The 23,286-nt window shown below is 45.1% G+C and overlaps 1 protein-coding gene across 8 annotated transcripts in view; it reads left to right on the top strand.

The window, feature by feature from the left end:
* MYLK (myosin light chain kinase) overlaps positions 1-21,118 on the top strand; it is a 284,510-nt gene extending 263,392 nt beyond the window's left edge. For 6 of the 8 annotated variants that reach the window (XM_044942611.2, XM_006078551.4, XM_044942623.2 and 3 more), the window contains 5 exons: positions 6,082-6,234; positions 8,888-9,011; positions 14,812-14,941; positions 16,411-16,542; positions 19,077-21,118. In XM_044942611.2, coding sequence (XP_044798546.1) covers positions 6,082-6,234; positions 8,888-9,011; positions 14,812-14,941; positions 16,411-16,542; positions 19,077-19,327 — 790 coding nt within the window. In that variant the 3' untranslated portion in view covers positions 19,328-21,118. Of the gene's footprint in view, positions 1-6,081; positions 6,235-8,887; positions 9,012-14,546; positions 14,942-16,410; positions 16,543-19,076 lie in introns of those variants that run through there. The other 2 variants (XM_025285190.3, XM_025285200.3) reach the window with 2 other exon arrangements.
* The last annotated feature ends 2,168 nt before the right edge of the window (positions 21,119-23,286 follow it).

Here is a 23,286-nt window from a genome sequence, read left to right as displayed (position 1 = left end):
CCCAGTTTACCATCACTGCCAGGTCTCCCAGGATACAGGGCTTTCAGTGCTGAAGTGAGGACCATCCTGAGCAAACTAGGAAGACTGGTCTTCATGCAGGTCAGGGCCAGAGCAGTGACTAGATGCTCAGTGAATGTGCTGAGTGAACACAGCTATACCCAGACCCAGCAACTGCCCACTTGCAGCCCTCCCAGTAGCCTGGCTCCAGTCACCCCATCAGGGGTAGCTTGATCCCCATTCTAACATTGTACACCATGATCGCCTGTTCTTGAACTCTGCATAAATGGAATCACACAGAAAGGCGCATCTGGCTTCTTCTGCCCCATCTTGTTTGCGAGCCCCATTCATATCGTGCTGTGAGGCTATGACTGGTCCTTCCCAAGGCTGTGTAGTGTGCCGCTCTCTGAACCTCCTCCATTTTCCTCATCCATTCTATGCTGATGGGCTCTTGACTAGATTCCAGTTCAGGGTATCGTGAGTATCCTGGTGCATGTGCTTTAGTAAATGCCTTCATGCATTTCTGTTGGATCTAGAACTAGAATTACTGGGTAACAAGAGTACTTTATTTTAAAATGAAAATTCTTTGAAGAAGTAATTTGGATATCACGTGACATGGTTTGCTTAATTACTTTTAAAGCTGAAACTTAGAAATGGGGAAGGATTTTTTTGAAATGGGGAGAAAATAATTGTGATGAACAGGGTACCAGCATCTGGATGGGGTGAGAGGAGGGTGGAGAAGTGCATGTCGAAGGGAGGCAAGCAAGCAGCAGGGGAGATGACACAGGCCAGCCCTACACAACCTCCCCATATCCTGGCTCCTGCCTCCTGCCCCAGCCGGCTTCTCTGCCCCCTGGGACTTTTCCACTGGCTCTCACAGTGGGGATTGAGGTCTGGGAGTCTCCCTCCTGAACTAGGGCTCTTCGTTGGGACGTGGTGTGAGAACAGAAGGTGGAGCAGCCAGCCAGGTGTCTTCCTCTCAGCCCTGCTACGTGGCATTCTGGAGCTGCTGCTGGAACCCCCCCACCTTGCCCCGCCCAGGCAAGGTTCTCTGGCGGCCCTCTTGTACCTCCATCCCTCTGTATGGAGCTTGTTTGTCTGTCTGGCAGTCCTTATCAGGGTTACCTTCCTTGTTAGTTCCAGAGGACCTCCCCCCATCTCCTTCCTGGGGCCAGTGAGAGATGGAAAGTTGGGGGCTGGGTGAGAAGAGATGTATCACTCAGCACGTATTTGGCTAGCACCTCCGAAGTGAGCAGCCACGCCCAGTAGGTTGTTCTGACTTTGCTGAAGGAGAGATCAGGGCAGATCCTGTCACAGCACAAGAGACCCAGCCCCACGGCCAGCCCAGGGTCCCCAGGCAGGGCAGAGATGCAGCTGGCGGGGTTGTGGGGTCCCCACCCTCTCACCCCTGATTCTGAAGGGAGAGAAGAGATTTCATGAATCTGCTGAGACTTCTCCTGTTAGCAGTCCCCATGTGGTTTCTGGCAGGAGGAGAGAAGGCTGGGCTCTCTTGGCCATACTTCAACCTTAAAGACATTCAAAGCCTCCTTTCCTCTCCTGTCTCCTTTCCCCAGTTTCCTGAGGACTTGGTGTTCCTCTGCTGCCTGTGGAGACCCATCTCTGTGTCCTGTTATCACCCCTACTCCAGAATTTCTTCTCCTCCTTCCCTCCCTCACACCTCCACTCTGCTTTCTCCTCCCTAGCATCTTCCTGCTGTGCTCAGCAGCAGACTTCCCATTCCCAGCTAATTTGTGAGCATGTACCATGGTCCAAGGTTCAGCAGACAAAGAATCCACCTGCCAATGCAGGAGACACCAGTTTGATCCCTGGGTTGGGAAGATCTCCGGGAGAAGGAAATGGCAACCCACTCCTCTGTTCTTGCCTGGGAAAATCCCATGGACATAGGAGCCTGGTGGGCTACAGTCCATGGGGTCAAAAAGAGGTGGACACGACTGAGCAATTAAGCACACACACACACATACACTGTAGTTGAGAGAGCCAGGTCCATCCCATCTGGAGTGTGACCTCTGGGGACAACATCCTTGTGAATGGGGAGAAGTCCCACTGCCCAAGCATCGGGTACCTACTCAGACTCAGATTTGGATGCAGGGCTCTTCACAGGGATCCAGGAGCTCCACCCAGGGCTGCCTCTGCCCTCTTAGTCCCTGAGTCCAGACATGCTCTCTGACTCCAGCTCCTGTGACCTCTAGACACCCCATAGCCACACCAGGTCCAGAAAACACCTGCAGGTTTTGCTCCCCAGGGACCTGAGCTGTGGTTAACATGACTAAACCCTGGGTTGCTGTTTTGTGGGCTACTACACAAAACAATACCCAGCTCTTCCTCTGGGTGCCCCCAGCCCTCTCAAATCTTCCCAGCGCACCAAGGAATGAGTATCCCAAGGCTAAAATGGGAGAAAAGACTAACCCCTTCCTAAGCACTCAATAGTTCTGCTGGCAGATATGTGGTCCCCTTTGCTGACTGTTCATACAGTAGGGTCATCTGCTGTTTAAAAAAATTATAGATAAAGTGTAGTTTAAGAGGCATTTTTGCCTGACGTTCTGTCCTGAGAGCAGAACGGGTCTCTGCATCAGATTCTCTGGTGAAGTTTGGCTGCAGTAAGAGATTAAGAATTAAAAAATCAGAACACCCTGAAGTCATATCCTTTGCTGACTCATTAGCACAAAGACTAATATTTAACCATTAAAAATGAACATGAAGACTGTATACACTTGAAAGACAATGTCAAGTGAAGAAGTAGAGGATCCAAGAACTTGCCCACACTGATTACAGTTTTGTGAAAACCAAACAAATTCATTGGTTATGTTGGGAAGGAAAAAACTTTCCTTTACCCTCTTAGATTCAGTTCTTGGGGGCTTGGAAATCAAACTGACAAAAGACAGATTAACGAAAAGAAAACAGATTTAATTATGTACATATAATAAATGTTCATAAAGGTGTTCATAAAAAAATGTGACTCAAGATGCATTTAAAATTTGGAGCTTATATACTACTTTAACAAAGAGCGATAAACCGTATAGAAATGACTGGACAAAGGAAAAAGGGTTTGGAGCTTCTGGAGGGGCTAAATTGTGACAAGGTGAGAGGAAATGTATAGAGACTGTTTAGCAAGATCTGATATGCAGATGAGGGTCTTTCTCCTCCTCCTGATAAGAGAAGAAATGGACAAACAGACCAAATGGAAATTCATGTCACCTTAACAAAGAGACATTTATGTCCTACTTTTAGGTAGAAAGAGGTGGGACAAAGAGTTAATTGCCTTCAGCTCAATGCAATGTTTATACCAAAGTTCACCTTTTGGGGTGGTATACTCTGATCTCCTTCAGTTAAAAATTAGATAAAACTAGGAAAAGAGGTGAGCTTCTAATGATAAGGTTATTATGTTTGTTGGTTGGATTGAACAACCCAACCATGAAGTGAAGTGAAGTGAAGTCACTCAGTCTTGTCCGACTCTTCGCGACCCTGTGGACTGTAGCCTACCACACTCCTCCATCCATGGGATTTTCCAGGCAAGAGTACTGGAGTGGATTGCCATTTCCTTCTCCAACCACATATGATCCTATGCAAATTCTAGCACTTAAAAAAAAAAGTCCAAGAAAGAAGGTTTAAAAATGCTGCAAAATCCCACCACCAAGAAACAGGATTACTAAAATTCCAATACTCTCTTCGTCATCATGCTCTGCATATTGTGCAAGTTTTATTTTAGAGACACATTCTCTTTATCAGGGGGAGTTCTGGGGAAGCTGGGGCAGTTGAGGAGGCAGCCAAGGCTCAGGAGGCTCTCAGATGGAGGGGCTGCCAGGAAAGAGGATTGCCAGAGGCCAGAGACCAGGAGGCTGTCCCCGACTGTGAACATCACACAGAGATTAAGCCCTATTTTTGCAGGATTGCAGTTCCTAATTAGGAAAGGAGGTTTATAGAAGGGGGACTTTCAGCATTCCACAGTGGGGTTGTTGGCTTTCCCGCAATCTCTTGGCACACTGCAGGACTTTCCCCTTTGTCTCAAATGGAAAATGCAGAAGGAAGGAAGACAGAAGGAAGCACGTAGCTGAGGGGCAAGAGTCAGGCTCTATCTTAATGGGACTAGTCAAAGTCACCCCAGGGTCTAGTCAAAGTCACCCCAGGGTCAGAGAGCCAAGAATGCTGGGAACCCCTAGGAATTCTAGCCCAATGCCCTTGATGTGTAAGGAGGGACTCAGAGGCCCAGAGAAGAGAAATGAGTATTACATAACTGCAGAGACTCCCACCCTTCCCTCACTGTGAGGTGATCAAGAGTGATTGTCTCCATGCCATCTCAAAATGTAAATTACTGTCTTGCTTTAAGACATTTTAATGCCATCTATAAAACTCTCTTATTCAAAAGCACAAATATGTTGATTAGGGTGAGATCAGTCACTCTGAAAAGCCTTTTTTTTTAATCAAGATTTTCACCGGAGGGTTCTTCCCATGGCAAGATTTCCTTGCAGAAATGCAATGGGTTTTGTTTTACAAAATTTAATATTCAGGGATGGGTGTATTTCACAAGCTGAGGCCTCTTGAATGGCAAAACAGCTCCCGAAGGGTTTGCATTATTGTTTATGATGATGGATTTGGGGCAAGGGATGTTAGTGAAGCCTTAACTGTGAAGGCTGATGGCACAATACATCTCGAGGGACAGACAGGACTCGATACATAATTTGTGGGGTCCAGTGCAGCATTAAAAAGTAGGGTGGCTTGTGCAACATTATTAATAATTTCAAAATTATGGCAGCAGAGCATTAAACCAAGAGTGGAGCTCTTCTAAGGCCCATGAGGCTAGCCCTGGATCAAGGTGGAAGGCTGGAGAGTTGGGGTGGAGATGAGGTGTCCAGAGGTGAGGCTAGTAAGCCAGAAGTTTGTTCCATTTGACTTTGAGATAGTTCACCTTCCAAATTTTATTTGGCTTGAGCTATTGGTAAATGAATCATTCCCGGGAGCACAGATTGATGAGGCGATGGGGGTGAACTATGTACAGAGAAGCTGTGTAATAGGTATGGTCACAGACCAAGCTTTTTATTGCAGACCAGGCCTCCTGCCAGTGCTGTCGGCCGTGGCTGACTTCATCTTTCCAGAAATGGTTGTACAAAGTAGCAGTTAAGGAAGGGGCTCACTGACTGCAAGACCCTGGGCACGTTATTTAACCCCGCTCAGTGTGGCAGTTTCCTTATCTGTTAAACGAAGTGATGCGTTACCTGGGTTAAAGAGTGGTGTCAAGACTGAATCTACTTTAGCTCTCTGCCCAGTGCATGGCACATAGTCAGTGTTTGATAGACGTCTGCTGTCATGATGAGGCCGCAGGAGAAAGAGAACAGGGAGAGGCAGCGTGGTGCCCACTCCATAGTTCCGTAGCAGGTTGTCCATCTGATGGAGGAGGAAGCTGACACACGGAAATCGGGGTCCAAGGTCACCCGGCAAACCAACCGGCCTTGGTCCCTTGGAGGGAAGCTTTCTGGTTTGGCCTAAATGCCTCAGGAGCTTTGAACTCAAGTGTAGCTGGATCCCCAGACTCACACTGCAGGCTTGAGGTTCACTGTCCCTGGAGACACCCTTGCTGAGCCCTGCGTGGGCTGGCTCTGTTCTTGGTGCTGAGGGTGAAAGGTGAGAGGGCGGGACAGGGCGGGGTGACGAGTGCTGCGTCACGTGACCACAGGGTGTCCGTGACCTGTCCACAGGGTGTGGGGAGGGGCCCCGGGGAGGAGGGGACTTGTCCTCCAGAATGTTAGAGAAGGTTCTGTGGGGCCACATTCTAGGCTGGGCATCCAGGGAGAACAGACGATAGGGAGGAAGGCCCTGCTGTACTGTGTGGAAATGGTAAAGTGAAGAAAACTCCTTCCACCTCAGCTTCACAGGCAGGGGGTGTCAACAGGTGGGGGGTATCCCAGAAGTACAGAGAGTGAGGCTGAGAGCATGCCCTCTTCTTTCCCGGGTGGAAGGAAAGGCGGGGTGCTGGGGTGCCCTCACCTCTGACCTCAGTGAGCGCTCCCCTGGGGGACCACCCTCCCTGCCAGCCTCCCCCACTCACTGCTCTGCTCTCTCATCCCCCAGGGTCAGCGGACTGTCCCCCTTCATGGGTGACAATGACAACGAAACCTTAGCCAACGTTACCTCAGCCACCTGGGACTTTGACGACGAGGCCTTCGACGAGATCTCCGATGACGCCAAGGATTTTATCAGCAACTTGCTGAAGAAGGATATGAAGTAAAGAGTTGAGCTTTTAGTCTTTTGGGGCTCCCCACACCCTGGACTGGGGTCCAGAGGCAGTGACTTCCTTTCCCTGTGGTGGGCTCTTTTGCACCCCAGAACAGGAGGGTGGGCATGGTGTGCATGAGGGCCCAGAAAGGGGTCTTCCTGGGCCCCTGCTCCCTGGGGCCAGACACTGTCCTGTCTTTACAAGCACAGACACCTCTCTTGAAAAGCAATCCTTGACTGAGTGTTGAGGGAAAGAGGCAGCTCGCGTATGAATAACAGCCCCTTTTAGTTTCCATGTACAGCTGTGGCCAGGAGCAATCCTGCTAAAACCTTACCCTCCCTTCTAGGATTTCAGGGAAGAGATCCTATTTGTGGGGCCTGATCATACTCCCAGCTGTTCTGGCTTGATGCTTATTTAGTAGCTATAATATATAGGAACTGCCTGCCCGAGTACAGCCAGGTGCCTTCCACCACTGGTCAATGAGACTGCTATCCCGGCTCTGTCTCTGTCCCACTAACAGTGCAGCCTGTGAGGTTCCCCAGCCCCACCTCGCAGGGCTGCACAGAGCTGCCAAGGTGGTCAGTGGATGACTGTATAAAACATCTGCAGACATCAGGAGGCTGGAGTGTTCAGGCATGTAGACAGCCTAAGGCCCAAAGTGCTTGCCAGTATTTCAGTGAGAGAAGCTTGGAACAGTAGAGGAGGCTAGAGCAGAGGAGGGGTCTTGCATGTGGCTGGACAGGATTCAGTGGAGCAGGGAAGTGGCTCCATCACAGCAGGCAGGTGAGTGGGGCTCTGTGTGTGCAGGGAGGACTGTCCTGCCCCAGAGAAGGGAGCAGTGGCAGTGTTAGGTGTGGACAACTAGCTACTGGACTCCTCATCTGTGAACAGGTGGCCAGATGACACAAGGCCTGGTTCAAACACGGGGTGTTGCTTTTGGCAATAGGAGCAGCTCTAGGCATTTCCCCAGAAGATGGTGAAACTCGCCCCCACAACTCCACACCCCCACCCCTCCAAGGCTGTCCCTCATCTTGCCTACTCTGGAAAAAATCCTTTCTGGGATAGGAGAGTACAGTTGCTAAAGGAATGAGGTTAGGGGGTCTCTTAAGTGGTTCTGTCTGGTTTTCTGGTTATGCAGCCACCTCTTGGTCCTTTGTAGCCAGCTCTGGGCCAAACTCCTCACCAGAGGAGACAGTCCACACTCTTTGACAGTGAGGTCCTCTTAGCGTCTTGCTGTCTCAGTCTTTATATCAGAAGTAGGCCTGACCCAGGGAAGATCCGGATGTTGTGGGGGGCCTGGATTTCCTTCTGGTGTGAGGGATCCCCACTTCCAAGGTGCCCCAGGGAGATGGAAGCCTCCCTTCTAATGACTCTGGTCCAAGGATGGCTTCTGTCAACCAGACTTCGTTTACCCGTGGTTTGGTAAATGAGGTATTGTTTATATCACCTATCTTCTTATCTGACCTTGAATTTATTCAGTAATGTGCTGGCTCCTCTGTGCTTGTAAAATGGACTCACCCAAGAATTGATTTCATATAGATCAAGACACTAGATTCCCATAAACTCAAACTCAGCATGTCTTCAACCAGAAATCTCCATCTATCAGCACTTTAAAAAATGTTTTTTATTATAAATAAATATATATAAATTGTACAAATTTTGAATATATGAAAGTTAAAATAATCCCTATCCACTTATAAAGATCACTACATTTTTCTATATTTAGCAAATTTACTTTTACTCATTATGTTAGCACTTGGTGCTTTGGACTTTACTAGTTCTTCTATCGGAGAAGGCAATGGCACCCCACTCCAGTACTCTTGCCTGGAAAATCCCATGGACAGAGGAGCCTGGTAGGCTGCAGTCCATGAGGTCGCTAAGAGTCAGACACGACTGAGCGACTTCCCTTTCACTTTTCACTTTCATGCATTGGAGAAGGAAATGGCAACCCACTCCAGTGTTCTTGCCTGGAGAATCCCAGGGATGGGGGAACCTGGTGGGCTGCTGTCTATGGGGTCACACAGAGTCAGACACGAGTTGCTGCTAAGTCGAAGCAACTGAAATATGTCTAGATTCCCAGAGCTTTCAGAAAATTAAATGAATTTCAGTGGTCTAATTGTCATAATTCATAGGTTGAACATAAGGCATACCTCTTTTGAGTTTTAATAGGCAAAAATCTGATGCTCCACCACACCATAAGACTTGAGAGTTCACTGATTCTCGAAGATTTGGACTTAAGGTTTCACTCTTCCCTCCATCAGACAAACAGGTAGAAGGATCCGGCATCCACAGCTCCCAGCCCTCATGTGACCTGCAGAATGACCCCACCCTGGAATATGGTGCCAGTCATTCCAAGACATGTCTGTCCTCCAGCACTTAGCCTCTCTAGACCCCAAGGGCAGGTCATGAGACTCCAGCTGCCCATCAGTGTTTATGCCTGCTTAACACTAATCTATCCTGGGTCTAGTCATTGTAACCCAGACCAAGAGAGGAAAAAGGTTAGGATCACCATGATTCTCATCACAGTGGATGGATTGGGAACAGACAGCCATGGGCTCTGCCCCATGTATCTAGGGACAGGTGACCTCCTGTTTCTGGTCTGACCAGCAGTCTCTGAGATCCTCTTCTGCTCAGAAATCCTCTGATCTCTGCCTCTATCAGAAACCGCCTGAACTGCACCCAGTGCCTTCAGCATCCATGGCTAATGAAAGACACCAAGAACATGGAGGCCAAGAAACTCTCCAAGGACCGGATGAAGAAGTACATGGCAAGAAGGAAATGGCAGGTAATGGCAGGGGTCACTTTGGACTGGTCTCTTGCCCCTCATAATTGCTTTATTCAAGCCACCCTCATTCCCAACTTGCCCTGACCTCACTCCATAAAAATGTTTACATTTATTTCTGAAATAGTCTGGGGCCAAGACTGACATTTCATGTCTTTGTGGGTAGGGAGGAGCAATGTCACTTGCAGGACTATTTGGCAACCCTGGAGAATGTGATCTTGTTACAGGCAGTGTGATGGTTTTAACATTTCTTCACCATGAAGGAGGTGGGCGTGTGATCTACAATGAGAGACATGGGGGGTTGTGCGTTACTAGCTGCAAATCCTTAACCAAGTTACTTAACCTTGCTGTGCCTTCATTTACTCATCTATAACATGGGGATAATAGTGGTACCAAATCACAGCATCGTTGAGGATTATATGAGATGATCATCATCTAACCTCTAGTACATTACGTGGCACATAGTAAGTGTTCACAAATGAGATCAGTAGCTAATATGTACAGAGAGCTGGCTCTGTGTCAGGGAACATTTAAAGCACTTTCTATGCAAATTATCTTTTAATCCTGGGAGGCAGGTACTACTGTTATCCCCAATCCTCAAACAAGGCCGAGAAAATTTAGGAAAGTCACCCAGGATCACAGCTATTAAGCATGGGAAAGCCAGCATTCAAACCCAGAGACTAGCTCCAGTTACACAGTCTTAATGACACACAATTTAAGGACACAAATTGCTTCTGATTGTTAGCAGATGGAGAAAATTATCACCCAAATCCATAGAGAACTTATCATCCTCTATTTTATTTTTATTATCACTGCTAGTAGTGTAAAATTCCTGGGCTACTGGAGGGTACATGGTTTCTATACTCAGTGAGTATATAGTAAAGCAAATAGACATAAAAGGACATAACACACAGCTAGAATTATAAACGATCACTATAGTTTTCCATACCCATATATGTGAGTGTGGACAGAGGATGGAGCCAATCACACCAGAGTTGGATGTGGTTGTCAGGAAAGGCTGCCAAGGGCAGGAGTTTGAAGTTGGCCGTGGAACATGGGTGAAACACAGAGAGGAGGGGAATACAACATAGAGGGAAAAGCTCAGAGCTATGAGCCGGACCTCACCCTGGTCCTGCCGGCCTGACGGGAGAAGTCTTTTAGCTGGGCACTCAGGGGACCAGGGCTTTAGACCTTGCCTCTGTGGCAGAGAAAAAGAAATCACCATTCTAGGGGCAACTGGGACACTGGTGATTTGCCACACAGAATGCCTAAACCACAGGCCATTGAAAGGCTGAGAGAAGCAGGAGAGCCGGGGCTTCGGGAGTGAGGGTCTGAGCGACGCCGCCTCCTGCGCATCTCAGCAGACCCCCTGCAGTGGGATTCAGTTCTTGGTTGTCCCCTCCTGAAGTTGAGTGATCTCCTCACTTTGCTCAAGTACCTGGTGAGTGGGAATGCAGTGCTGCTTACCTCACCTTCTGGTGCCAGTAGGGTCCAGTAAAATCAGAGGAGCAAATGCTCTTAAAAAAAAAATGGGGGAGAAGCCACAAAATCAAGGGTTGGCTTTATGAATGATCCTGTGGCCAGTAGATCTCAAAGAAATAGTATTTCTGAGGTGCACAGGGTGCCTGATGTAGGGGTGGGGCCATTCTCAGAGCAGGAAATCTCACTGGGTTTTGCTTGGATGAGGCTGTGGGTTAAAGGGCAGCCTTATCACGTCAAGCTTCTGGGAGCATGCACACATCTGCTGGTGAACCAAAGCCAGAAAGAGCCTAAACCCAAGGGTTAGGCGCAGAGAAAAGATAAGGAGATTCCAAAGGAAATAAATGGAATTTTTCAGTCAGATGGGTCAGGAAACCATAATTTGTGGTGATATTTTAATCACTTATGTGTTTTCTTGCTGTTTATAGTGTTATTAGCCATAAAGTTTTTTGAAAATGAGAAAGAAAATGAAGAACTCCAAGAAGGAACATTAACTTCCTATTTTAATATAGGTAGCAACATTTGTAAAGAGCTTTTCCACAGAAACAGTGGTTAGGCTTCATAAAATTGCATAGAAAAATAGTCTACCAAATCCCATTCAACACATAATGTCCCTGAAGCTGGTAATAGTTCAGCTGCCTCTTACCGTGTTGTGTTACATTTCTTCCTTAGGAAAATGTTTTCCACATTTTCAGCTCTGGATACCAAGACCTTGGCACCCCTGGAGTAGGGGTTCCCTCTTGGAGCAGCTGAGGCTCAGTGTGGTGAGGCAGAGTACAGTGGAGGGGGATAGAAAGGGGTGCGCTGTGGTGGAGGGAGAGGGGCATGTGGCCCAGACTCTACAGCTGCATGAGAAATGGTTCCTAGTTATCATCTGGGTGTGGTTTTCATAAAAGGGGAAGGTAGTGACATGGGAACAAATCCTAACAAGCAAGGCAATAGATGGATGACTAATCATATTACTGATCTTAGAATGAAGTTATTCTGAAAGAGAGTAGGGTTGGTTTTATTTTTTTAATTTATATCAAAAGAATGTTGAAAAGACATGGTGAGTGGTGGCATTGAGGGTGGGCAAGTTGAGCAGGACCACAGGGCTTCTGCATTGCAAAATGGAAGCAAAGGACTATGAATTGGAGGCTTGTGAGCAGCTCTCTTTGTTCTCTGAGAACCACAAAGACTTCAGTACTATGGACCAAAGGGCCCTGGGGAAGAAGGCTTTTGACTCAATATTGCATGGAGTACTCTTGGCCCTTGTTGTTGTTTAGTCACTAAGTCCTGTCTAACTCTTTGCAACCCCATGGACTGTAGCCTGCCAGGCTTCTCTGTCCATGGGATTTTCCATGGAGTAGGTTGCCATTTCCTTCTGTAGGAGATCTTCCCGACCCAAGGATTGAACCTGCGTCTCCTGCATTACAGGAGGATTCTTTGCCACTGAGCCACCAGAGAATACGGCACTCCTGGCCATTACATTTAGATAATATGCATTCTCAGGGGAAATTGTAGTCTTGGGGCTGTCGGTGTATAGGTAGGGCCCATGATGGCTACCTGACTGTAGGGTGATCACCTTGCCTGGATTTTCCAGGGCCTGTCTCAGCTTTATCCCTGAAAAACTCTCATTGCGGGTAATCCCTCAGTCCTGGGAAACCAGGCTGGTTAGTCATCCTTGCTGCCTTTCCCAGGGGAGGGAGTCTGTGCTGTGTTAGGAAAACCATTGACAGACTCTGCCTGCCTAGAACACAGAAACCCTGTGTAGGCAATTGCTCTCCAATAAGAAAAAAGTCTTGCTCAAAACAAGGATGGGACTTCTCAAGAATTGAAACTTCCTTTGATGATGTTTTAAACATTTCCAAAAGTCTTGGTTAGCAAAGCAGCAACCTATTTTCAGCTCAAAGGCATAAAACTGGAAGGCTAGAACGTATATTGTTCTTTTCCAGTTCTGATAATAACTTCCCTACCAACTTTTTTTCTCCATGAATCAGCTTCCAAAGATTGACTTCTGATGTGTAGGTTATTTTTAAGATTTTCTTTGTCGAGTGCTTACATTTCTCCCTGTTTTAGAAATTATATGGTCTATTGCTCCATCTGATGGAAAATTTCCCCCAGTGTGTGGTCTATTTGTTTGTTATTTGCTGCCTCCTCTGAAATGTGATGGTTTGATTTGCCTTATTCTCATAGCTTCCTATGAGTAATTTTGTTAATAGAAGAGGAAAGACTTCACTTTTCTACACCATACACATAAAGACAGTCCTGCCCCAGGTTCTTTGGGATTAGAGAGCCCATGGATTCAAAGGGAGCATTCCCTGCTACCATTTGCATGTCTGAATCATAGTCTTTCTGTGGAAGACTGGAGCTGCAGGGAGATTCGAATATTCCGGTCCAACTATAAGGGCCAGAGAGGGGAACTGACTTGTACAAGGTCACAGGATAATCAGTGGTTAAAGAACTAACCTGTCCTTTGTTAGGAATGAACTGTCTCAGTTTAGAGACTCCAGCCTAGGGCAAGCTAGTCTGTGTTGGATGAAGGCAATGGAGAGCTGAGAAGGGCTGATTAGGAAGTAGTCTAGTCTGATGTGGACTCAGTAGGGAGGGCTGCTATGGCTGACACCGCCTCTGAGCCGTTCCTGAGGTCAGGGTAAGCGCCCCTTGGGAAGAGCTGGGTCTCCCCACACTCCAGCTAGCAGAACAAACAGATCAATGATGTCACCAGTAACAGCTTCTCCCAGGAGAGAGTGCAAGTTGCCAGGCGGCTGTCTGCCAGGGCATTCTCTGCAGGGCCACAGTGCTTCTGCACACAGCGGGTCATCATCCCTCACCTTCTTCTCTCTTCATCACCTCCCCCTGGGGCCTCCTGGGTTCCTTTTAGAGTGATCTAGCTTCACTGTGGGCCAGAGGGCCAGGGGCATAACCACACCGCACAGTGTTACGTGAGAGGGTGGATGACCAGAGGACAGGGCGAGATGGAATGCCTGTCGAGAGTGCGTGAAAGGAGTCCACGGCCAGGATGGGATGTGACATAACAGGAAAGTGACTGTGGTTACAGGAGTAGGTCTCTGCTTAAACCACACATACACACATTTTCTGTATGATTCCCTAGTACTCTGAAATTATTTACTTTTGAAATAATTTTTTAACTGAAGTATACTGGCCTGCCTGAAATGCTTTAGCGTGTGAAGTTAATTCAGGAGGAAATGGCTTTTCCAGCACAGTTTGAGGTTCAGCGGGTAAGTGCCAGCCGTTGCCTTTGCACAGGCTATTTCCTTCCTCTCTCAGTAGCCAGTCTGTGGCGACATCTGCTCCCTGGATGCACAGCATCTGGATTCTTCAGAAGATGCTTCAGGTGCAGGGCTGGAAAGCACTGGTTATGCTTTAGTTTCTTTTCTTAGTCTTTCATTCCATTGACCTTAGGAAAGGGGTAGAATCTTAAAGGTGTGGTTGGGGACTTCTTGACCTAAATCCTGTGCTTGGTAGAATTTTCACAATACAAAGAAAATGTTCAAGTCCTGGCATATTTTTCAGTAGGAATTCTGTCCTCTCCCAAGGCGCCCCAACTCAGAAAAGCCAAGAGCTGTGCTTTTCATTTATTCGGGTGCTGCTTTTTGATGCCTGGGTGTATGTACCTCAGGGAGGAATACCCCTCCAGAACTCCACTGAAGACTTGTGCTGGGGCCAGCAGAGTGTTTCCCCAAATCTCCTAAGTATCTGAATCATAAACAGAACTAGATGAGACCTAGATGAGACCTTGGAGATCATCTTGTCCAACCCCCTCCTTATAAAGAGAAAGGAAACTGAAGCCCAGCAAGGTTAAGCCCAAAGAGGCTACTTGCCTATGGTCAACAGAAGGCTTTTTGTTTTTTTGTTTTTTTGTTTTTTTTGTCTTTCCAACAGGACCTGTGGGATCTGTAGTAACTGTTCTCTTGCCCAATTAAAATCCTATCACTAGCGTTGTTTTATGAGAAACAGCCCCACTGCGCCCCGTCCGCAATAAGTCTTTGGAGCTGTCTCAGCCCGCAGTTGCTTTATATAAACTATCCCTTTTATGGGAGTTGAAGCACAGTATGAAAAGGGTTTTTGTCTCATGTTGACCTTGTTTAGTCACATTAACGCACGCATCGGTTCCAGGCCCCATTCCATTCTCCGAACATCTTCTGACACGCTGATAGTGCTGAGCAGAGCAAGGTTGGGCTCACTCCTCTGGTGGAGCTCAGCGCTCGGGAGGCTCTCATCTCAGGGACAGCTGCTTCTCCTGGGCTGGGCTTTTCTCCCTGAGCTGCTCAGCTGGAACCAGGGACACCACCTGAGCCCAACGCCAGTGTCTATTTTCCAGAAAACGGGCAATGCTGTGAGAGCCATCGGAAGACTGTCCTCTATGGCAATGATCTCAGGGCTCAGTGGCAGGAAATCCTCAACAGGGTCACCAACCAGCCCGCTCAATGCAGAAAAACTAGAATCTGAAGGTAAGGGACTCCAGAGAGATTTTCTTCAGCCAAATGGGGAGAAAGGAAGGGTTGGGGGTTGGAGGGGGATTTAGGGTTGTTTTTCTTTTTTAAGGTGGGAGATTGATTTTATTTTTCATTAATACAACCTACAAGGAAAAATTCAAAACTACTTTTACATTGCCCTGACAATAATTACTAAATCTAGTAATTGCTTTTTAACTGTTTCACCTGAGGTTGAACTATTTTCAGAGGGAAAGTTGTTCTTTGTCTAATAGAACTAGATGGTCTTTTCCCTATACTTTACACAAGAATTAGCAAAAACTGCATGAAAAGTTTCCTTCTTACTACAAAAGCAATGTTTGTATGACAGGCAGACATAAATAAGTTGCATATAGTGGTGTACTTTTTAAAAATATGCTTCAATTTTTTTAATGTGTCTTTGTGCTTATCTTTTAACAAAAATTGACTCAGATAGTCCATATTTTTTGGTAGTTTTCGTGATGCTGAAACATGTTGTTTGAATTGGGTAGACAGTGATTGGCAGGGCCCCTCCTAAAGTCCAACAGGGTTAGTTGCTTGCCCACTGTCTTAGAAATGCTACCCCATCTATCTCCTCAGTGAAGGCCTCGGCCTCTTCCTGCTTTGATACATGTAGGGTACGGCCTCTATCATCTTGAGGTGCCTTATTTAGCCTGAGATACCACCTCCCTGCTGCCTGATACCTTTGGTATCCAGAGGCGAGAAGCTGAGTCTAGATCCTGTTGTGCACAAGGGATAATTGATGAAACTGCTTACTGAGCTGCCCTGATGTACCCGGGGACCGACTCTGCTGCACATGGGCCTGGTCCCTCCTTCTCTACCCCTGCCACTCCCCAGATGACCCAGAAATAGCCTGAAGGAGAAGGAGAGGGTCAGGAACCCCTTCCAAGTTATGGCTTTTCCCTGGACCAATCCCAAATCCTGGTCCAGAGTCACACACTGTGAAGGCAGTATCCTTGTGGAATAGACTGCTCCACAGCAGGCAATAGGCAAGTCGACAACGCCTCTGATCTGTCTCTTCCGTCCCAAGGAGCAGATGGAAAACGCCTGCTGCTGCCACCACGGGAGGAGGGGGGGAGGCCCGAGGGCTGCTGGGCTGGTACGCTCCCGTGCTTCTTAGATACCCTCAAATGGATCCTGAAACGGCATGAAATGCAGCCAAAAATCCTTTTTAAAGATTATTTCCTTTTCCAATGTGTCAGCATAAGGGAGGAAGTCCAAACATTTCCCCGTTTGGTCACAGTTCTCTCTTCTGCCAAAACCATTTGGCAGCAGGCTACCCTGCCCCCAGGAGAAAGGTGTGCTTATGATTCAGTCCTCTAAGCTGCATTATTTGCTAAATCATAACAACTTGAAAAAAAAAGAAAAAAAAGTCAGCTCTTTTAAACCAGGGAAGAGGAGAGAACAGGGAATAAAGAAATGGCCATGTCCTCTTCCCTCCCTTCTAGAAGATGTCTCCCAAGCTTTCCTGGAGGCTGTCGCTGAGGAGAAGCCCCATGTAAAACCCTACTTTTCCAAGACCATTCGTGACTTAGAAGTTGTGGAGGGAAGTGCTGCTAGATTTGACTGCAAGATTGAAGGTAAGTCTCCAGCTGTCCTTCCCTGTACAGGGGGTGTGGCGGGCCGGTGGGCCCCTACTGTGCGCTCTAGGCAAGATGGCAGTTCTGGAATAGCCAGGCTGTGAGGGAAAACGGGTCAGAAGGAGTTGGCCCACTGCCCCCCTCCACCCACTGAAGAACAGTGCTGTTTAGTCACTCTGATATTTCACCCACTTACATCAGCCACTAGACCCAAGTTAAAAGTGGTTTATCATGGACCTATTTAGCTCTGGAACGTGCTTATTGAAATGAGCTTTGCAAGCTTCTAGGAGGCATGTGAATTGATAATATAGGAGAGATAAAAGGCTCTCACAGGAAGGCTGGTGCAGAGCATAGTATGGGGAGAAGACATCTCTGCTGTCAATCAGCGGCTTGTGTGACCTGGGGCAGTGTTTTAGCTCTTCTGAAGCCCAGGGCCTCCTCTGTAAGACAGTGTCTAATGCCCTGAGCGGCTCTGGGGACTCTGTGAGATGACACAGATAGAAAGGGGAAACCTTTCCAATCTTTTAAATACGTTATGGAGTCATAGGGGAAAGTTGTGGGACCGGTTAAGTGCAGAGAGAGCCTGCGGTATGACTTTAGAGAGGGGAAGTTGGGATGCAGGCCTCTGGCCTGTCTGCACTGTGCTTCTCTGCCAGCCAGAAATAACGTGGTCACAGTGAGTCGTTGGAGCTCAAAGAGCCCTAAGGGGTCTTAGCATAGCACCTGAGGAGTCAGCAGTCTTGGTAACACACAGCATTTAAGTTTCCACAGACTGCAACATTCTAGAAAGAGAAGAGGTATGATAAGAAAGACAGGCCTCTCTGCTTCGAGTCTGTGACTGTCAGGTGACAGAGTTGCAGGGCTCTCTGCCACTTTCAGTCAGACTGACTGCCCCAAGGCAGCAGAGCACCGGACAGAAGAAAGAACAAACTGTGCCTTCCACGTTGTAAGAGTCTCCAGCAATCTGGCTTTTTGGGTAAAATAGCCCAAAGGTAGGAATGAAGAAACAATTTTTCTCCTGCATCACTGTATTATCAAGTTGGCTTATAAATGCCTGGCCTACCATCATCTTTGACGTTTTTCATCCAATTGTTTCAGAGTGGATGTGCTGCCTTTGCTAGTGTGGAAGTGCTCAGATAGGGGGCTCTGCTGAGAGCTTGGGGGCCACGGCTTGTAGCTCTCGCCATCACCACTGTCTTTGGGTCTTAAGTTCTTTTTCCTTAATTTTTTTAGAAAATATTATATAATTATTATCTTTTTGCTTACTTTTCTCTTTGGGATTATTTTCTTGGTATTTGCATTGCTTTGACTGAAGTGCCGAGGGGAAATTAAAGCATATGGATGCTGTTCAATAAAAACAAAATTCTACTCGAAAAAAATGTTAGAATTCTTAAGTTGTTCTGTGTAATTTTTATTCTAGTTGGGGATACAATTTTGTCCTGTAAAACAACTTCTCCAAAAATTTAAAAACAAGTCAGTTAGAAGGCAGAAAACATTTTTATTGCTGAACTTTGCAGCAGTTTGACTAATACATAAAATGAGACTAATCAGTGTGGTCAGTGTCTTTTTATCTACAGGCATATTATCTGTCTTTGGATCAGAGTAAGACAAATACTGCTTTCTTTTTCTTAGCAATATTATCAGTTCCTCCAATTTATATTTTACAGGTCATTATCACCTTCAAATTATAATTTATATACCATAAAATTCACCCATTTTAAGTATACAATTCAATTATTTTTAGAAATTTACACAATTGTGCAGTCTTTATCAGAATCCAATTTTAAAACATTTCCAACACCCTCAAAAGATCTCTTGCACCCATTTTTACTGACTCTCATTTTTTTAAATTTATTTTAAGTTCAACTTTTTTTTTTTTTTATGGCTACACTGGGTCTTTGTTGCTTTTTTTGCAGGGCTTTCTCTAGTTGCTGCAAGAGGGGCCTACTCTTTGTCACGGCGTTCAGGCTTCTCATTTTGCTGGCTTCTTTTCTTGTGGAGCACGGACTCTAAGTACTTGGGCCTCAGTAGTTGCAGCATGCGAGCTCAGTAATTGTGGGGCATAGGCTTAGTTGCTCCATGGCATGTGAAATCTACCTGAACCAGGGATTGAACGTGTGTCCCCTGCACTGGCAGCCAATTCTTACACACTGTGCCTCCAGGGAAGTCCTTAAGTTCAACTTGTATACAGGATAAAAAAAATTTCCTTTTAATCCAAGAAGATAGTTAGTTCTAGGGATGTGATTAGAGTTGTGGCAGTGTTCCAGAGAATAATCTATATCTGTATTAAGGTGGGAGGTGGCACAAGCCCTACATGGATGAGAAGTGGGATACATGCACAATACCTGATGTGAAGTTTCAGACATTAGTATTTACAATATATGCCCATATTCAAGTGTAAATATCAAAATAGATGCTAAAAACTAACATATCCCCCCCCCCATCCCCTTAATCATTAGAGGTAGCTCAAGAGTTTGTGTGGGAAAACCTTAAATAATAATTTCTGCAACTTGTGTTCCCTCCCTATGATGCAGGATACCCGGACCCTGAAGTCGTCTGGTTCAAAGATGACCAATCAATCCGGGAGTCCCGCCACTTCCAGATAGACTACGACGAGGATGGGAACTGCTCTTTAATCATTAGTGATGTTTGCGGGGATGATGATGCCAAGTACACCTGCAAGGCTGTCAACAGTCTTGGAGAAGCCACCTGCACAGCAGAGCTCATCGTGGAAACCATGGAGGAAGGAGAAGGAGAAGGGGGAGAAGAGGAGGAGGAAGAGTGAAACAAAGCCAGAGAGAAGCAGTTTCTAAGTCATATTACAAAGACTATTTCTCTAAAGCTCAAAAAAAAAAAAAAAAAAAAAAAAAACCCGCAAGATAGTAAAAGCACCCGGTGTGATAGATTATTTAGTTAGGTTATTTGGGGGTTGATTCTTCAGCAACAGTGGTTGACACCCAGCAGCGTTATTGATGGGCATTACTTTAAATTAGCTGGCACCTTAAGATACTAGTACAGCTAGATTTCATTTGGGGAAATCACCAGTAACTTTCTGACTAACTGATTTTAGAGAAAAAGTAATCAAAAGGGAGCTTTATCTGGGCAAAGTCATAAATTCCCCAACTGAAAGCACTCATGAAAAATAAGACCCTCTGGTCACAGCCAGCCCAAGGGTCCCTGGATACGGGGACTCCCCAGCTCCTCCTCCAGGGAACTGGGTCTTCTCCAGGCCTGTGGCACTTCATTCTGCAGGCAGTTGAGCCATTTTAATTTATGAGGCACATTATTTGCAAAGTATACCATAGACATTTGAACTTTTCATTTCCGTCCCCTGTTCTACCTGCCAGTTTTTCTGGATCTGGACTTGCCATGAGTTTAAGCATTAGGAACACTTCCTAGATTCTGAAGACATATATCCTGCTCTCATGGATGACTGGCTTCCTTAGAAAAATAAAATCTCCTTTCTTCCAAAATCAGTAGAAAATCTAAACTTATCCCCTCTGAAGATGTCTAGCAGCTTCAGACATTTTTATTAGAACCTATGGGGAAAAAAATCCTTGATAATGTGCTTTTTCCCCCTGAAACCAGGATTCATATTTGTGCTATTTAGAATATCAGCTCTGCATGTGTGGTAAAGATTTTTGTGTTTGAATGTATGAAAAAGCAGTTTGCTGAGAAGTTAGTCTTAATTATTTATTGGCCACTATGAAACAGATTTCAACTGAAGAGCTATAGAACTCCAAGTACTTTGGAATCTCAGCCAGGATAGTCTGAGTTTAATATACCTTCATTTTTAAACATGTTCCAAACAGCTCTGTCTACCTTCTGGGTTCTACAAGGTTCTTCTTCTTGGGTGTGCATCAGTCATGCCTTGCCCCCAACCTTGAAATATATTCTTAACCCGATACATGCACTCAGACTTGCATCTTTAGGAATTTCTAACTTTCTTTCACTACATTGGCACTTAAATTTTTCTTCATAAAACTTTTTGCAGGTCATAAACAAAGACCATAAACTGATATGCCTAATACATTTCCTCTGTGTGTGTGCAACATTCCAAATATTTTTTTCTTTTCATCCACTATTTGTAAAGTGCAGCAGTTTAATATTTCAAGGGACTTTTAAAGAGTTCTGTAAGAACCAATTTTAAATTACTTCAGTGCAATCCTACACAGCATTAGAATTTTGATGTTACTTAGTCTTATGTTATCTTCCATTCTATTTTTATCTGCTTCTTGCTGCTAGTTTCAAATCGCCAGTATTTTGCTTTTTAAGCAGTTACAATATTTTTCATAATAGCCACAGTATTGCCACAGTTTATTATAATAAAGCGTTTTAAAGTTGATTTAGAGCATTCAAAGCTTTTCTTCATCACTTTTCATTGTATTTAGACTATAACCTTCGTGTGCGTGTATGTTGTATACGTGTGCGCATGTGTGGTGTGTCTTTTTGTTTGCAGGTTTTTTGATGCCTTCTTGAAGTTGTGTTAATGTTCTCCCAGTTTATTATGCCATCGGATGAGAACACTACAACTGTAGCTAGCTCACAGGTTTTAAATAAAGGACACCACAGTGCATGCCGCTTGTTCAGTCTCTGCAGCCTTCTTTTCCTTTCCATACCACCAGTTGCGGATGACCGAAATAGATCTCAGAAAGAAGTAACAAATGCTCTGCTGTGTACATGCTTTATGTGGTTCTCTTTTACTAAGAAACAGAATGACTTAGGCACTTCTAGTTTGTACTAGGTAGCCTAATTTGCACACTTACTTCAAAATTTCTCTCCAGCATCATTTTGGTTCAATTACATTCTAATATCTATAGTACCCTCATAGTGCTAAAATCTATCTGACATTTTTAGTATGCCACAAAACCATCATCATAACTAATATTACTTACCACCACTTGGTCTGCGTGTGTAACTATGGTGCAGTCGGCTATTGGCAGCCAAGTGCTATCTTTGCATGTCTTGATATTGAAGCATTTGTTCTCAGGAAACCATCATTCCTGTTTCATAGTTAAGTCTGTTATCAGAGAACAGATGGTGGAGTCCCCCCATGTCTTGAGTATTCAAACAATATTGTAGATATTCTAGAAAGAATCAAGACATACTATTAAATGCTGGACTAGATGATTCTATAATTCCACAGTATAGTCTGGAAAGAATCCATTGTCCAGATAATGTTAAATTGTTTCATAGTTTTTAAGACAACCACAATCCACCAGTGTTCCTACTCAGGAAATTTTATTTTTAAAGAAAAAGACCTTTTATTCCTTGCTAGTGAAAAATGTACCTTATGTTCTGAAAAATAACAAATAATTTATTTTTATCCTGTTCTCACCCTAAACATATTTAAAAAAAAAACATTGATTATTCCTTACATTGCAGAGCTTCATATTAAATGAATTTCTATGTCAGCCCTAACTTTACTTATAGAAAGTCTCTTTTTATCAAAATGTTTGAGTTTTACTTCCCACATTTTACCTGCTCTTAATACATCTGTCCTAATGAGTATTAAGGAAGTGAAGAATAATTGAATTTTAAAGAAACTAAAATCTCCACATTTCAAGAAAACACAGATAACACTACATCCTTTACCCCTTGGGAACCCCTCTGTTTTTTGCAAAGGAGGCTAACATCTGTGACAGTCATTACTGAGGCTATTTGCCCCCAGCACATGATCAGGACCACGTGCCCGCCTCCCTGGCCAGGTAGGGCTGTGTGTCTAATCCTGGTCAGTGGTGATCCCCTCTGGTCCAGAGAACTGAAGTACTGGTGCAAGACTCTCCATAATGATTGTCAGATGGTGGCTACTTTATCCACCTGGGTCCCAAGCCAACCCCAAATGGGTACATAACACAAGCAAGAAATAAATCTTCGTTCTTATAAATCGCCAAGATATTAGTGTTCTTTGTGGCTGCAACATAGCCTAGACTATCCTTTTATAAGGTCATCACCATATTCTAGATCTGTTCTGACCGATATCATAGCCATGACTCACCAGTGGCTATTTAAACTTAAATTAATCTAAATAAAATTTAAAATTCTGTTCCTCAGTTGCACTAGCCACATTTTAAGTGCTCAATAATTACGTGAGACTAGTGGCTGGCTACCTTATTGGACAGCACAGATTAGAACTTTCTATAAAGTTCCACTAGGCAGTACTGTTCTACATGGACTATGAAGAATAGAGAAACTCCAAATTTTACTTTAACTATGCATATTGCTTTCCAAATTATTGTGAGATTAAAACTTAAAAGTTGGTATGAAATCAGTCTGGAGAGTATGGTCTATAATTTCATCAATTGTATCAAATAACAGTTTCAACATTTACATTATTGTGTTTGATTATTTATATTCACATATTTTTTCACTTTTTAAGACATTTAAGAAGCACCAGTTCTGTGCTTCTCACCACAAAAGCTAAATAGATCTGCAATTTATGAGCAATTACTGAATTACTTGTGATATGAAGCAACCAGTTAGGCCAAAAATCTCTGGTGTCTTTGGAACTTGGAGCTACTTGGGATAGGGGAGCCTCCAATGAGGATCACTGAGACAGCAGAGAAAGAGAGAGACAGCATCTCTGGGGCAAGATTTCCTTGACAGTGAACCAAAAGGAACCAGAAGGGGCCATCTTGACAGCTAGAATCCTTTCAACCTCAATGGCTTTGGTCATAACTCCCTTCCCATTGGAACCAGAAATACTCAGGAGACCTACAGCATGTGGAGACAACAGTCAATTTC

This window comes from Bubalus bubalis, chromosome 1 (assembly GCF_019923935.1).
Source record: "Bubalus bubalis isolate 160015118507 breed Murrah chromosome 1, NDDB_SH_1, whole genome shotgun sequence".
Lineage (NCBI taxonomy): Eukaryota > Metazoa > Chordata > Mammalia > Artiodactyla > Bovidae > Bubalus > Bubalus bubalis.
The sequence above is the reverse complement of the archived record's forward strand: the minus strand, read 5'-3'. Positions and strand labels throughout refer to the sequence as shown.